The following is a 15,060-nucleotide window of genomic DNA, read 5'->3' as shown; positions in this document are numbered from 1 at the left end:
TGCAAGTATAAATCACATGTATCCAGTAAAGGATATTTTTTTTTTTTTTTTGGTCCTATTATGAATCTACATGTAGATACTAATGCCAATACTTTTTGTTTCGCCCTTAAACACGGTCACGCCGTATTAGAGACATATTACACATACTATACGAGGAATACTTTGTTGTTTGCAGTATTCATGTTCTAGACTTAGTAGTGATTTTGGAGGAAAAATTTAATGCATTTTCCGGAAATATCATTATCGGCAACTTCCTTTTTACATTTAGTGACTGTCAATGTGGTTCCTGTCATAAGTCGGGGATTTCCAAAAACGTAAACTTTTTTTTTAATGGTCAATGTTGAAATATAAGAAATGTCACTTCAACAAAATTTCTTAAGCTCTTAAAATAATCTCAATTTTCCGAATTTGATTTTGTTTGTTCTTTGGACTTGCGAAGCTGTCTTCACAAGCGCACTCTCTGTGACAATGCCAGGAGGTAGATGGTTAGTGCGATTTACATTATATCTATCTCATTGTAATGCTTATTTCGTCCACTTTTGATTCAGTATACACTTGAAAAATAGTACACAACAAAAAGATGTTTGAATACGAGTATTGTAATGTGAAGACCAATGAAAATACCCCACTTGTAACAGATACATAACATGAACCGGTAATCGTGATAATAGTACTGGTCTATACCATACCAACACCCCTGTGTTTCTATTAGAGTGTGGTATGTATGGTATAGACCTCCTCCCCAATTTTATCATTACAGACAAAAGTATCGGTTTATGTAGAGGCATATATAATGTCTTTGCTTATACATAAATCAGTTCATGTTCAAGTTCAATGAAAAACTTCCTCAAAATCATTGATCTAAATGAAAATTCCCAGAATGTTTTAAAATTTTATGAGAGGTATACTTCCATGGGTTATTTCCCATCTTTTAGTGTAAAGTTTTTAAAAACAAAAGTACTTCGAAATAAGTATCAACCCTTTGATTTTCCCCATTTGATTAAAATTATTTGGGTCATGTTTTTAAGTGATCACTGATAAGCAATACTTCCTGAAACATTGGATGTTGTACATTGAAATGCATGTCCCAATGAGCAAACATTAATGGAAGGACTAGCATGTAATTAAGATATATGTACTACAACCAGTCTTCACGAAAACATTTAAAACTTGCTGGCCAGTCGGACCAGTGAACTGTCTGAATTTACTGGCCCACAGTGAAATTTACTGGCCCCCTAAATTTTCATGTGTTTATCACATACATTATGGAATGCATTGTAAAATTGTACAATTTATTAATTTACTGAAACTATGGTTACTTTATGTGCTATTTTTTATTTATTTTTATTTTGATGGTAAATTTAAGCAAAGAAGACGTTTAGAATATTTAAATCCAACATTATATCTAATATGACTTACAAAAAATCTACAAGCCCGTCGGACTTCCTGATTTTTAATTTTCACTGACCCGACCATAAAATTCACTGGCCTCGGTCTTCGGACCACTGAGTTTTCGTGAAGACTGTACAACAGCTTTTCTGGGTCCCTGTAAAATTAGAAATTTAAAAGTTTTGAAGGAAGACTAATCTCCCTTTATTTCATATTAAGAGGATCATGCCCAATACAGTGTTACGTAATTTGTCCCTAATGATTTACATACATCATGTTCATATAGAGTATATTATATTTCGTTTAAGTTACACAATTTCTCAATTTTATTGAAATGTATAGTTTAAAATGCTCATATTTTAAAAAAGTTTTTCTTTTAGATAACATATTTAACACAGCTTTGGACAAACAAAATTTTTCTGTCGTGTGAACTGGATAGAGAAATCTATGGTGTGAACACAAAATTTGTACAAGGCTACTCTCAGTGTTTTCTGCAAGAAAAACTGTGAAATAGCCATTTTATGTCAAAATATGGAAAATAGTGATAAAACTTCATGTTTGTGATGTCAAAGTTTTGGTTTTATGTCACTTTGATCAAATTGAAAATAATAAGTGAGGTGTATTGGAATTCTTTCACAAACAAAAGCACAAACACTGATGTTGGTGGTGGGCAACTGAACCCTTATATATGTATATATATATTATATATGTAAGACCCTACAGTTGCTTTGGTCACTCTAAAGTGCGATGGTCTGCGCCAAAGTGCGATGGTCACTCCAAAGTGCGATGGTCTGCGCCAAAGTGCGATGGTCACTCTAAAGTGCGATGGTCTGCGCCAAAGTGCGATGGTCACGCCAAAGTGCGATGGTCACTCTAAAGTGCGATGGTCACGCCAAAGTGCGATGGTCTGCGCCAAAGTGCGATGGTCACGCCAAAGTGCGATGGTCACGCCAAAGTGCGATGGTCACTCCAAAGTGCGATGGTCTGCGCCAAAGTGCAATGGTCACGCCAAAGTGCGATGGTCACGCCAAAGTGCGATGGTCACGCCAAAGTGCGATGGTCTGCGCCAAAGTGCGATGGTCACGCCAAAGTGCGATGGTCACTCTAAAGTGCGATGGTCACGCCAAAGTGCGATGGTCTGCGCCAAAGTGCGATGGTCACGCCAAAGTGCGATGGTCACGCCAAAGTGCGATGGTCTGCGCCAAAGTGCGATGGTCACGCCAAAGTGCGATGGTCACTCTAAAGTGCGATGGTCACGCCAAAGTGCGATGGTCTGCGCCAAAGTGCGATGGTCTGCGCCAAAGTGCGATGGTCACGCCAAAGTGCGATGGTCACGCCAAAGTGCGATGGTCTGCGCCAAAGTGCGATGGTCACGCCAAAGTGCGATGGTCACTCCAAAGTGTGATGGTCTGCGCCAAAGTGCGATGGTCACGCCAAAGTGCGATGGTCATTCTAAAGTGCGATGGTCACGCCAAAGTGCGATGGTCTGCGCCAAAGTGCGATGGTCACGCCAAAGTGCGATGGTCACGCCAAAGTGCGATGGTCTGCGCCAAAGTGCGATGGTCACGCCAAAGTGCGATGGTCACGCCAAAGTGCGATGGTCACTCCAAAGTGTGATGGTCTGCGCCAAAGTGCGATGGTCACGCCAAAGTGCGATGGTCACTCTAAAGTGCGATGGTCACGCCAAAGTGCGATGGTCTGCGCCAAAGTGCGATGGTCACGCCAAAGTGCGATGGTCTGCGCCAAAGTGCGATGGTCACGCCTAAGTGCGATGGTCTGCGCCAAAGTGCAATGGTCTGCGCCAAAGTGCGATGGTCATGCCAAAGTGTGATGGTTTGTTAACGTTACAGATGCCAAAGTGCGATGGTCACGCCAAAGTCCGATGGTGCGGAGTTCAGTAACGTTTGTGACGTCATTCTTAACGTCTCTCAAAATAAAACCGAAGAAATGCAACATGGACGACAGCAACGGCAAGATTTACACTGTTGAGGATAGTGAGAACGGCAAAGTACATTTGTTGTCGAATTATCTACTTCGCCCAAACATTCTTTAATTCATGATAATTTATTACTTTGACATACACGTATTAATTCCCAGGGGTATGCTATGATACAAAACATTCTATATGATTTTGCATTGGAAAATGTTGTGTTTAATAACACAACAACTAAATGGTAATATAAGTTCTTATTCTTATTTCTGTTCACAAAGCAATGGATTTCGGCGTGTCACACCATCGCACTTTGGCGTGTCAGACCATCGCACTTTCGCGCATGAGTGTGGACCATCGCACTTTGGCGTGTCACGCCATCGAGGTTTGGCGCAGACCATCGCACTTTGGCATGACCATCACACTTTGGAGTCCTACATATATATAGTCCTTCAATGGTGAAAGTTAAAATGCATGTTGTTGATGTACATTCTCATTTTAATAACCATGTAAATGTGCCATTTAGAGAAGAGTTTTATTATGTTCTAGCATTTGATACAAGGAAATGTCAGCTGAAGATTGTATTCCACTACGACAATCCCAAAATTATCTCTGGGATATCACCAAACTTCTTGGTCAGGGTGCCACTAGTAAGGTGTACAAAGGCCGGGACAAGGTAAATTAAGTTTTAGATCATACAGGGTGCCACCATCATGTGTATATATAGTGAAAGAAAGTAAATTCTTGGTCAATTTGCCAAAACTAAGTTGTATGAAGTGTGAGTCATGGGAAATATTTGGTCGGTATGCCACCAGCTAGACTTGCTCAAATCTCTATGTTTAATAATCATTGCTCTCTTCAATACTTTTAATAATGCCAAACATAGATGTTTGGTGACATTAAGTATAGTAGAGAGCAGATATTTAGACTTCTGAAACACAGAAAAATTTGAACGAAATGATAAAGTAATAAAAACAACATAGAGACTTGAGCAAGTCTAACCACCAGCCAGCAAGGTTAAAATTTTCTAGCTTTAAGTGTCACATGCAACAAATACAGACAAAATGTGAATATAATGATCATATGTTCTTTCAATTTATATTTTACAGTGGAGAGATCTATAAAAATCTAATTTTGAATGTTCTGAAAGCTCTCTGAATGCTTGAAAAATTCTCTAAAATAGTTTTAGGATAGGGATGGTATAATTGAAAAAAATAATAGTAATTGAGTGTAATTTTAGAATTACAAATTTTTATGTAATTGGAAATAAGGTGTAATTGAGAAATTTAGTCAATTACAAGTAATTGTAATTTGATTAATTGCATTAAAAAATGTCATGCAAATCCAATTACATTTCAGTTACTTTTCAATTATGTAGTCTTGTTTTACAAAAAACTTTGAAAACCCTGATTTTTTTTCTACCTTTGATTATGATAAAATTGATGTAATTTCATGGAGACATTAAAGAACTTCTTGATGATTGGGAAAGAAAGTATATACTTTTATAACATATTAGGTATACTAATTTATCCTTTATTTGTGTACTGTTGTCCATGAAGTAAATACCCCATCAATATTTGTCAATTGCTACATGTAAAATATGTACTCATGGACAGCTGATTACTTCCCCTGGATGGTCAGTATATATTCCCAGGTGATGAATGCATGGTTCCAGTATAACTATTCAGGTAGGGACACACACAAAATTAACTCTTAAAAACATCTAACCAAACACACTGGCTTCTTTGAAACATCGAAGTCAAGGATGGCAAGTGTTTTAAAGCACTTTTGAAGTTCCCCCAAAAGTTTAAGGCCAAATGCATCTATTTTACATGTGGCATATATGGAAGCTTGAAAGGTTTGGTAATAAAAATTTGAAACTACTTAAATGTAATGTGTAATTTAATTAATTACATTTGTAAAATACTTTTAAAGGCCACACCAATTTGTATAATAGTTCTTCGGATTTTCAAACCAAAAAAATGAGGCGAGAGGGCGAAATTATTTTACAAATATTATTTTTTATTTTGGAGATAAAAATTATGAGGCGAGCGAATACAAGAAATATAAATAATCTTTATTGAATGACGTGTGATTTTAAAAAGCGAGCACTTAAAAATAAAGATCTAAAATCATCAGATATAATTTGTTTTCCACATGAACTTTAATTAACATTTTTTAACTTTGTTGATATAGTTTACAATAAATAAGAAATATTTCAGATTTCAAAGACTTCATTTTCTTCATTCCTGATACATGTACTTTGCAACATTAACTCATAAATTCTTTTTAAAGAATTTTATTTTAGTTTCAATTCTACAAACTTTCGATTCAGATCTATGCATATTGCTAGGGACATATCCAATTTTGAAATCTCCAATGTATTGCTTTTAATTAGCATTTTCTTGAATTTTAACCCTTAACGCCAAAATACACTGTTTAAATGCCGACGGGATTAAATTGCTGACGTTTTGTTAAAAAATTAGAATATAATGAAACAAATTATATTTTCAAAAAATAGAGGAAAAACTAAACAATTTTTCTACTCATAGTTTTTCTGTACGATGTTGCGAACTCGTCGAAAACACACATAATTGATAATCACCAAAAACCCTTTGTGAATTTGTCTTTAACTGTCGGTCCGATTTAGAATAGTCCTCAGTACCCCTTGCTTGTCGTAAGAGGTGAGTAAATGGGGCGGTCCTTTGGATGAGACCACATAAACTGAGACCCATGTCACAGCAGGTGTGGCACAATAAAGATCCCTCCTTGCTCAATGGCCATAAGCGCAGAGCATAGGCCAAAATTTTGCAGCCCTTCACCGCCAATGGTAACGTCTTCTTGTGAGTGAAATATTCGCAAGAGAGATTTTAAAGAATATATAATCAATCAATCGTATTCTGTCGATGTTCTCTAAATAGTGGCATCGAATAGCGCTTCAAAATTTTCATCAGCTTCCAGTTCGATTGCAGTATAAGGAACAACTTCCAATCCAGTGTTATGATATCATGAACAACTTAAAAAACCGTATTACACTGTTAGGATTTTTCTCAAAAGCCCGCGATTCTGTCATTTGTCAAGCACATGCATCAAGATCGTTTATGTGCTTGTTGCAAAAAGTCGAAAATATTTTACGCAGATATTTTTGGACACACGGGCGGATATTGTTTTTTGATAATATTATAATTTAGATTTATTACAAATAGAATCGGCGAATCCGACGAACTAGATTACAAATTGGCATGGCCTTAAATGTAATTGTAATATAATCAATTACTTTATCAAAGTAACCATAATTTAATTAATTACATTGGTATGTAATTGATCCCATCCCTACTTTTTAACTGTGGACTTCACCCCATGCAATGCTCTCAGACTGTCTTGGTTTGGCAAAGGGGTGTCAGTCCTAGACTTCATGACCCCTTGCCATTTAGAAGAGAAAATACACTATGAGGCAAAAAAATATATATCTTGAAACTTTTTAAATTGAAAGTAACTGTGAGACTTTGATTCTTACAATTTGTTTTTTATGAGCTTTTAATAATGTTGATGAAATGTAAATTTTTTAAGAATAAAGGAATGACCTAATATCAACTACTTTAGGTGTTCCCAGCATAGTGTACAAAGACAAAAAAATACATTTTTACACCATCTTCACTGAAGCATCATTCATGTCTTTTCTGCAGTTTTTTAAGAGGATGTTATGCTGGTCATTAATTCTATGTTGTTTTCATCAGAGAAATGGAGAAGAAGTGGCTGTTAAGGTGTTTTCGTTGGCAGCCATGCAGAGAAGTCCCGAAGTCCAGATGCGAGAATTCCAGGTGATGATGCATCTCAAACACGAGAATGTTGTACAGCTTTTAGGGATAGAGGAGGAAGTAAGCCAAATCATTTACTCCCTCATACAATGTAATAAATACCTCATACAGGGCCTCATACAATGTAATAAATACCTCATACAGGGCCTCATACAGTGTAATAAATACCTCATACAGGGCCTCATACAGTGTAATAAATACGTCATACAGGGTCTCATACAATGTAATAAATACCTCATACAGGGCCTCATACAGTATAATAAATACCTCATACAGGGCCTCATAAAATGTAATAAATACCTCATACAGGGCCTCATACAATGTAATAAATACCTCATACAGGGCCTCATACAATGTAATGAATACCTCATACAGGGTCTCATACAATGTAATAAATACCTCGTACAGGGCCTCATACAATGTAATGTATACCTCATACAGGGCCTCATACAATGTAATAAATACCTCATACAGGGTCTCATACAATGTAATGTATACCTCATACAGGGCCTCGTACAGTGTAATAAATACCTCATACAGGGCCTCATACAATGTAATAAATACCTCATACAGGGCCTCATGCAATGTAATGTATACCTCATACAGGCCTCATACAATGTAATAAATACCTCATACAGGGCCTCATACAGTATAATAAATACCTCATACAGGGCCTCATACAGTGTAATAAATACCTCATACAGGGTCTCATACAGTATAATAAATATCTCATACAGGGCCTCATACAATATAATAATACCTCATACAGGGTCTCATACAATGTAATAAATACCTCATACAGGGTCTCATACAATGTAATGTATACCTCATACAGGGCCTCATACAATGTAATAAATACCTCATACAGGGCCTCATACAGTATAATAAATACCTCATACAGGGCCTCATACAATGTAATAAATACCTCATACAGGGCCTCATACAATGTAATAAATACCTCATACAGGGCCTCATACAATGTAATAAATACCTCATACAGGGCCTCATACAATGTAATAAATACCTCATACAGGGTCTCATACAATGTAATAAATACCTCATATAGGGCCTCATACAATGTAATGTATACCTCATACAGGACCTCATACAATGTAATAAATATCTCATACAGGGCCTCATACAGTATAATAAATACCTCATACAGGGCCTCATACAATGTAATAAATACCTCATACAGAGCCTCATACAATGTACATGTAATAAATACCTCATACAGGGCCTCATACAATGTAATAAATACCTCATACAGGGTCTCATACAGTATAATAAATACCTCAAAGAGGGCCTCATACAGTGTAATAAATACCTCATACAGGGCCTCATACAGTGTAATAAATACCTCATACAATATAATGTAATGAATACCTCATACAGTGTAATAAATACCTCATACAAGGCCTCATACAATGTAATGTATACCTCATACAGGGCCTCATACAGTGTAATAATTACCTCATACAGGGCCTCATACAATGTAATAAATACCTCATACAGGGCCTCATACAATGTAATAAATACCTCATACAGGGCCTCATACAATGTAATAAATACCTCATACAGGGCCTCATACAGTATAATAAATACCTCATACAGGGCCTCATACAATGTAATGAATACCTCATACAGTTCCTCATACAGTGTAATAAATACCTCATACAGGGTCTCATACAATGTAATGTATACCTCATACAGGGCCTCATACAATGTAATGAATACCTCATACAGGGCCTCATACAGTGTAATAAATACCTCATACAGGGTCTCATACAATGTAATGTATACCTCATACAGGGCCTCATACAATATAATAAATACCTCATACAGGGCCTCATACAATGTAATAAATACCTCATACAGGGCCTCATACAATGTAATAAATACCTCAAACAGGGCCTCATACAGTATAATAAATACCTCATTCAAGGCCTCATACAGTATAATAAATACCTCATACAGGGCCTCATACAGTGTAATAATTACCTCATACAGGGCCTCATACAGTATAATATCTCATACAGGGCCTCATACAATGTAATAAATACCTCATACAGGGCCTCATACAGTATAATAAATATCTCATACAAGGCCTCATACAATGTAATGAATACCTCATACAGTTCCTCATACAGTGTAATAAATACCTCATACAGGGTCTCATACAATGTAATGTATACCTCATACAGGGCCTCATACAATGTAATGAATACCTCATACAGGGCCTCATACAGTGTAATAAATACCTCATATAGGGTCTCATACAATGTAATGTATACCTCATACAGGGCCTCATACAATGTAATAAATACCTCATACAGGGCCTCATACAATGTAGCAAATACCTCATACAGGGCCTCATACAATGTAATAAATACCTCATTCAGGGCATCATACAATGTAATAAATAACTCATACAGGGCCTCATACAGTGTAATAAATACCTCATACAGGATCTCATACAATGTAATAAATACCTCATACAGGGCCTTATACAATGTAATGTATACCTCATACAGGGCCTCATACAGTGTAATAAATACCTTATACAGGGTCTCATACAATGTAATAAATACCTCATACATGGCCTCATACAGTGTAATAAATACCTCATACAGGGCCTCATACAATGTAATAAATACCTCATACAGGGACTCATACAGTGTAATAAATACCTCATACAGGGCCTCATACAATGTAATAAATACCTCATACAGGGCCTCATACAATGTAATAAATACCTTATACAGGGCATCATACAATGTAATAAATAACTCATACAGTTCCTCATACAGTATAATAAATACCTTATACAGGGCCTCATACAATGTAATAAATACCTCATACAGGGTCTCATACAATGTAATAAATACCTTATACAGGGCATCATACAATGTAATAAATACCTCATACAGGGCCTCATACAATGTAATAAATACCTCATACAGGGCCTCATACAATGTAATAAATACCTCATACAGGGCCTCATACAATGTAATAAATACCTCATACAGGGCCTCATACAATGTAATGAATACCTCATACAGGGCCTCATACAATATAATGTAATGAATACCTCATACAGGGTCTCATACAATATAATGTAATGAATACCTCATACAGGGCCTCATACAATATAATGTAATGAATTCCTCATACAGGGCCTCATACAATATAATGTAATGAATACCTCATACAGTATAATAAATACCTCATACAGGGCCTCATACAATGTAATAAATACCTCATACAGGACCTCATACAATGTAATAAATACCTCATACAGGGCCTCATACTGTATAATAAATACCTCATACAGGGCCTCATACAATGTAATAAATACCTCATACAGAGTCTCATACAATATAATAAATACTTCATACAGGGCCTCATATAATGTAATGTATACCTCATACAGGGCCTCATACAATGTGATAAATACCTCATACAGGGCCTCATACAATGTAATAAATACCTCATACAGGGCCTCATACAGTATAATAAATACCTCATACAGGGCCTCATACAATGTAATAAATACCTCATACAGGGCATCATACAATGTAATAAATACCTCATACAGGGCCTCATACAATGTAATAAATACCTCATACAGGGCCTCATACAGTGTAACAAATACCTCATACAGGGCCTCATAGAATGTAATGAATACCTCATACAGTATAATAAATACCTCATACATGGCCTCATACAATGTAATAAATACCTTTAGCCTTATGTTACCGTTCAATGGTAGAGCGTTCGCTTTGTAACTGGGAGGTTGTGAGTTCGCGCCCTGCTCATGCCATGGGTGCATCAAACCTAAGGCGCTAGCATAGGTAGTGAGAATCACAGGTCTTTCGAACATGACCTTAGAAACGGAGGCCTGTGTTGCGGAAGGCATTGGCACATTAGAGAACCCTCACTGCTACTGTCCTGAGCACTTACCATAGGTGTCAATGTGCTACTTCACCTGCAGATGGTGAGGTCTCAATAGGAGTGACATTTTTTTTCAACTAGATGTAAAACAAACAATCAATCTATACATTCCTTTTTTTTCTTTTTTTTTTTTCGAAATTGTTCTAAAGTATATTACAGATACTAAAAGGTTCTAATAAGTGCTTATTATATATATATATATATATATATATATTTTTTACAGTTGACATAATTCTAGTTTTGGGGTAAAATATCCGAAGATATCCCCTAAGTATTCCTCACCTGGGGTGCCAGGGGCCCCTTGGATTAGAAGGCATTTAGTTCATATAATTCATATACATACAATTTCAGAAATAAAAAGATAATAATAATAATATTGTACAATATTATATTATACATGTAGCCAGGGGTCACAGTCCAAGTTTGTGCCCCCAACCTGTTTATCTTGAAGGACTGTCCCCTTCAAGTATATCAACTTATTACAATGCATACAAGCAAAAAAATATATATACATTATATCTTTTCAGCAATATCCTTTAGTATTTTATAAAAATAATTTGCTTTGATTTTTTCACATGACTGCATAGAATTCATAAAATAACTGTTTCTTAATATACACCATGAGACCATGAACACTTTCTTCGCAATTATCAAATCTACATTTCATTTTAAATTTATGTATTTTCATATTAATAAAAGATATCACATTGTTGTAGCTGTTTGTTGTATTGTTTTCTTGTAGATAAAAACCTAGAAGAATTAATTTCCATGTAATCTTGAAATTGAAATATTTTCTTACAGTGTTCCAAATAGATTGTACATTTTTGCACTCAAAGAGTAAGTGCTTTGAATTTTCTACAACATTACATAATTGGCAAAAACTGGATTGTTCCTTTTGCCATTTGCTCAATGACAAATTACAGTGTGTCAAGTTATGAGATAATTGTAATTGAATTCTGCTACTGATTTGTTTAAGATATTTCTTACTCGAGATACATGTATATAAATTGAATTTCTAAATTCCTTAAAACTACAGTTTAATTCTCTAGACCATTTGTTTTCATATATTGGCAAAACAAATTTCATGGAATCCGATATAATTATATTATAAATTACTTGACTATTTAATTCCTTGATTAATACAGTTGTGTTATTTCTTAATTGTACTTTAACGACATCCTTGATGTTAATATATATGGATTTTTGGCAAGCAAATTGTGTTTCAATTTTTCTGAAAATTATTTTCAGAATTGTGTATTCACATAGCCAGTTGGCTATATGACTGAAATGTTCTCGTTCTTTAAATTTTCCGTTTTCATCAAAAAGGTCCTTTACATGTAATATTTTACTTTGAATCCAATTTTTGAAACATAGTGTGTCATTTTTGTACGTAAAGAGTGTATTTAACCAAATTGGTTGAGACAAAATTTCATCGGTCGATGTAAGTGTGATATTCTGTAAAGCTTTGCATTTATTAAAATAGCTGATCACGTCGCAATAAAATGTAGGAATATTTGTCAACAGTGTCTTAATTTCTTGTTTATTCTTAAATTGTGCTTAGACTTAGGATATAACTTGGGTTAATGTTATATTTTCTTAGGAAAGAATAAAACAAGTCGTTTTGTGATGCATTTGAATTAAATAGACATTTGATCCACATGACTTTTAAGGCTTGAAATTTGCTTTCAATATCCACTACTCCTATCCCCCCATCTTCTATTTGTCCAATAAGGGTTTTTCTTTTTATTCTTTCTCTTTTATTCCAAAGGAAATTGAAGATAGCTTTGTTAATTTGTATTATAGTATTTTCATTTGGATCTTCAAGAATACTTGCACTGAATAATGGTTTAGACAGTGCTAATGTATTTATTACTGTGCATTTTCCAAAAAAGTTAGTTTTCTAGATTTCCATATATTTAGTGTCTTGGTGAGTTTTTCAATCTTTTCATCCATGCAGTTAAGTTTATAACATTTAGCAGGATCGTGTCCTAAATATATCCCTAAACACTTTACTTCTTTATTGGTCATTTCAATATTTTCTAGATATTGATATCAATGTTTTAATGGTCCAAGTAAAATTCCAATAGTTTTTTCAATATTTAGTTTCATACCAGACTTGGTGCAGAAAGTACTTATTAACTCAATACACTTTTTTAAAGACTCTGAATCAGCTACAGGTAACATTGCGTCATCTGTGTGTTGCAAGATTTTTATTTCATTTTCCATGTGGGTTTTTTTTTAAATCCTTTTATATCATCACAAGATTTTATTTTTAAAGATAGAATTTCAACAACAAATAGGAATAGAAGAGGTGATATTGGACACCCCTGTCGAATTCCTCTTTGCATCTCGCAGGATTCCGAAATCCAACCATTATTTTTTATTCAAAATAAAGGATTCTTATACAAAAGTTTTATCCATTTGATAAATTCATTTCCAAAGTTAAACTTTTTTAGTACGTCAAATATGAAATTCCATTCTACTGAATCGAAAGCTTTTTGAAAATCTAAGAATATCAGTATTCCTTCTTGATTCTTGGCTTCACAATACTCAAAAATGTCTAAGATTGTTCTAGCGTTTGTTCCGATATATCTCCCCTTTATATAAGCGGTTTGATCGTGACTGATTAAGTTACTTAATAAGTTTTGTAATCATTTTCCTAAAACAAAGGTGATAATCTTGTAATCTGTATTAGTCAAGCTAATTGGTCGGTAATTTTTTATATTTGACTTATCTCCCTTTTTGTGTATAAGCGATAGAATGGACATTCTTTGAGTAGAAGACATCATGCCCGTCTCATGGGCCATTTTTAATGCATTATAGAAAAAAATCTTGATATCGTTTTTTTAATGTGCTACTTCACCTGCAGATGGTGATGTCTCAATAGGAGTGACATTTTTTTTCAACTAGATTTAAAACAAACAATCTATACAATCTATACATTCCTTAGAACCTTAATATAACAAAATCTTTTACCATCATGAAATCAAGCTGGAGCAAAAACACGACACTTATATACATGTAGTCTTTTGAATATGATACGTTTATGTACTGCTGTTTTTGTAATCTTTTGATATGATACATGTGCTGCTGTTTTTGTAATCTTTTGATACGTACATGTATTGCTGTTTTTGTAATCTTTTGATATGATACATGTGCTGCTGTTTTTGTAATCTTTTGATATGATACATGTGCTGCTGTTTTTGTAATCTTTTGATACGTACATTTATTATATACCCATCAATGTATCGTTTGTTGATACTGTGGATTTCACAGCGTGTGATCCGGTTTTCCGGATCACCACACTGTGGTTTTCTGATTCCGTATCAGTATCCTCTGAAACTGATGCCGTCACAATGACGTCACAATGCATCAATGCAACGTTTTTTTTGCTTAAAATATTGGCCGCGTCACAAACAAAACTGCACACAAAACATAATTTCACTGTATGTCTGTATTTTTGATAATTTGGATTACATTTAGTATCATATAAATGTGGATTTAAAATGCATAGGGGGTATATAATAAATTTATCATTACTACAGTAACTTGATACGAAGAGTTGGATCACGTCTCGTTGACAGGCGCGGATCATCAGATCAAACTCGACGCTTCGCGTCTCGTGTGATCTGATGATCCGCGCCTGTCAACTCGACGTGATCCGACTCTTCGGATCAAGTTACTGTAGTAATAATATATATGTATTGCTGTTTTTGTAATCTTTTGATATGATACATGTGCTGCTGTTTTTGTAATCTTTTGATACGTACATGTATTGCTGTTTTTGTAATCTTTTGATATGATATGATACATGTGCTGCTGTTTTTGTAATCTTTTGATATGATACATACATGTATTGCTGTTTTTGTAATCTTTTGATACGTACATGTATTGCTGTTTTTGTAATCTTTTGATATGATACATGTGCTGCTGTTTTTGTAATCTTTTGATATGATATGTACATGTATT

At 34.8% G+C, this 15,060-nt stretch overlaps 1 protein-coding gene across 4 annotated transcripts in view; it reads left to right on the top strand.

The window, feature by feature from the left end:
- The first annotated feature begins 271 nt into the window (after positions 1-271).
- Positions 272-15,060, top strand: part of LOC125653502 (serine/threonine-protein kinase TBK1-like) — a 44,682-nt gene continuing 29,893 nt past the window's right edge. The window contains exons 1-4 of one of the 4 annotated variants that reach the window (XM_048883034.2): positions 272-314; positions 440-485; positions 3,869-3,995; positions 7,057-7,197. In XM_048883034.2, the coding sequence (XP_048738991.1) occupies positions 3,885-3,995; positions 7,057-7,197 (252 nt within the window). In that variant the 5' untranslated portion in view covers positions 272-314; positions 440-485; positions 3,869-3,884. Of the gene's footprint in view, positions 486-3,605; positions 3,778-3,868; positions 3,996-7,056; positions 7,198-15,060 lie in introns of those variants that run through there. The other 3 variants (XM_056143757.1, XM_048883033.2, XM_048883035.2) reach the window with 3 other exon arrangements.

This window comes from Ostrea edulis, chromosome 7, assembly GCF_947568905.1.
Source record: "Ostrea edulis chromosome 7, xbOstEdul1.1, whole genome shotgun sequence".
NCBI classification, from domain to species: domain Eukaryota; kingdom Metazoa; phylum Mollusca; class Bivalvia; order Ostreida; family Ostreidae; genus Ostrea; species Ostrea edulis.
The sequence above is the reverse complement of the archived record's forward strand: the minus strand, read 5'-3'. Positions and strand labels throughout refer to the sequence as shown.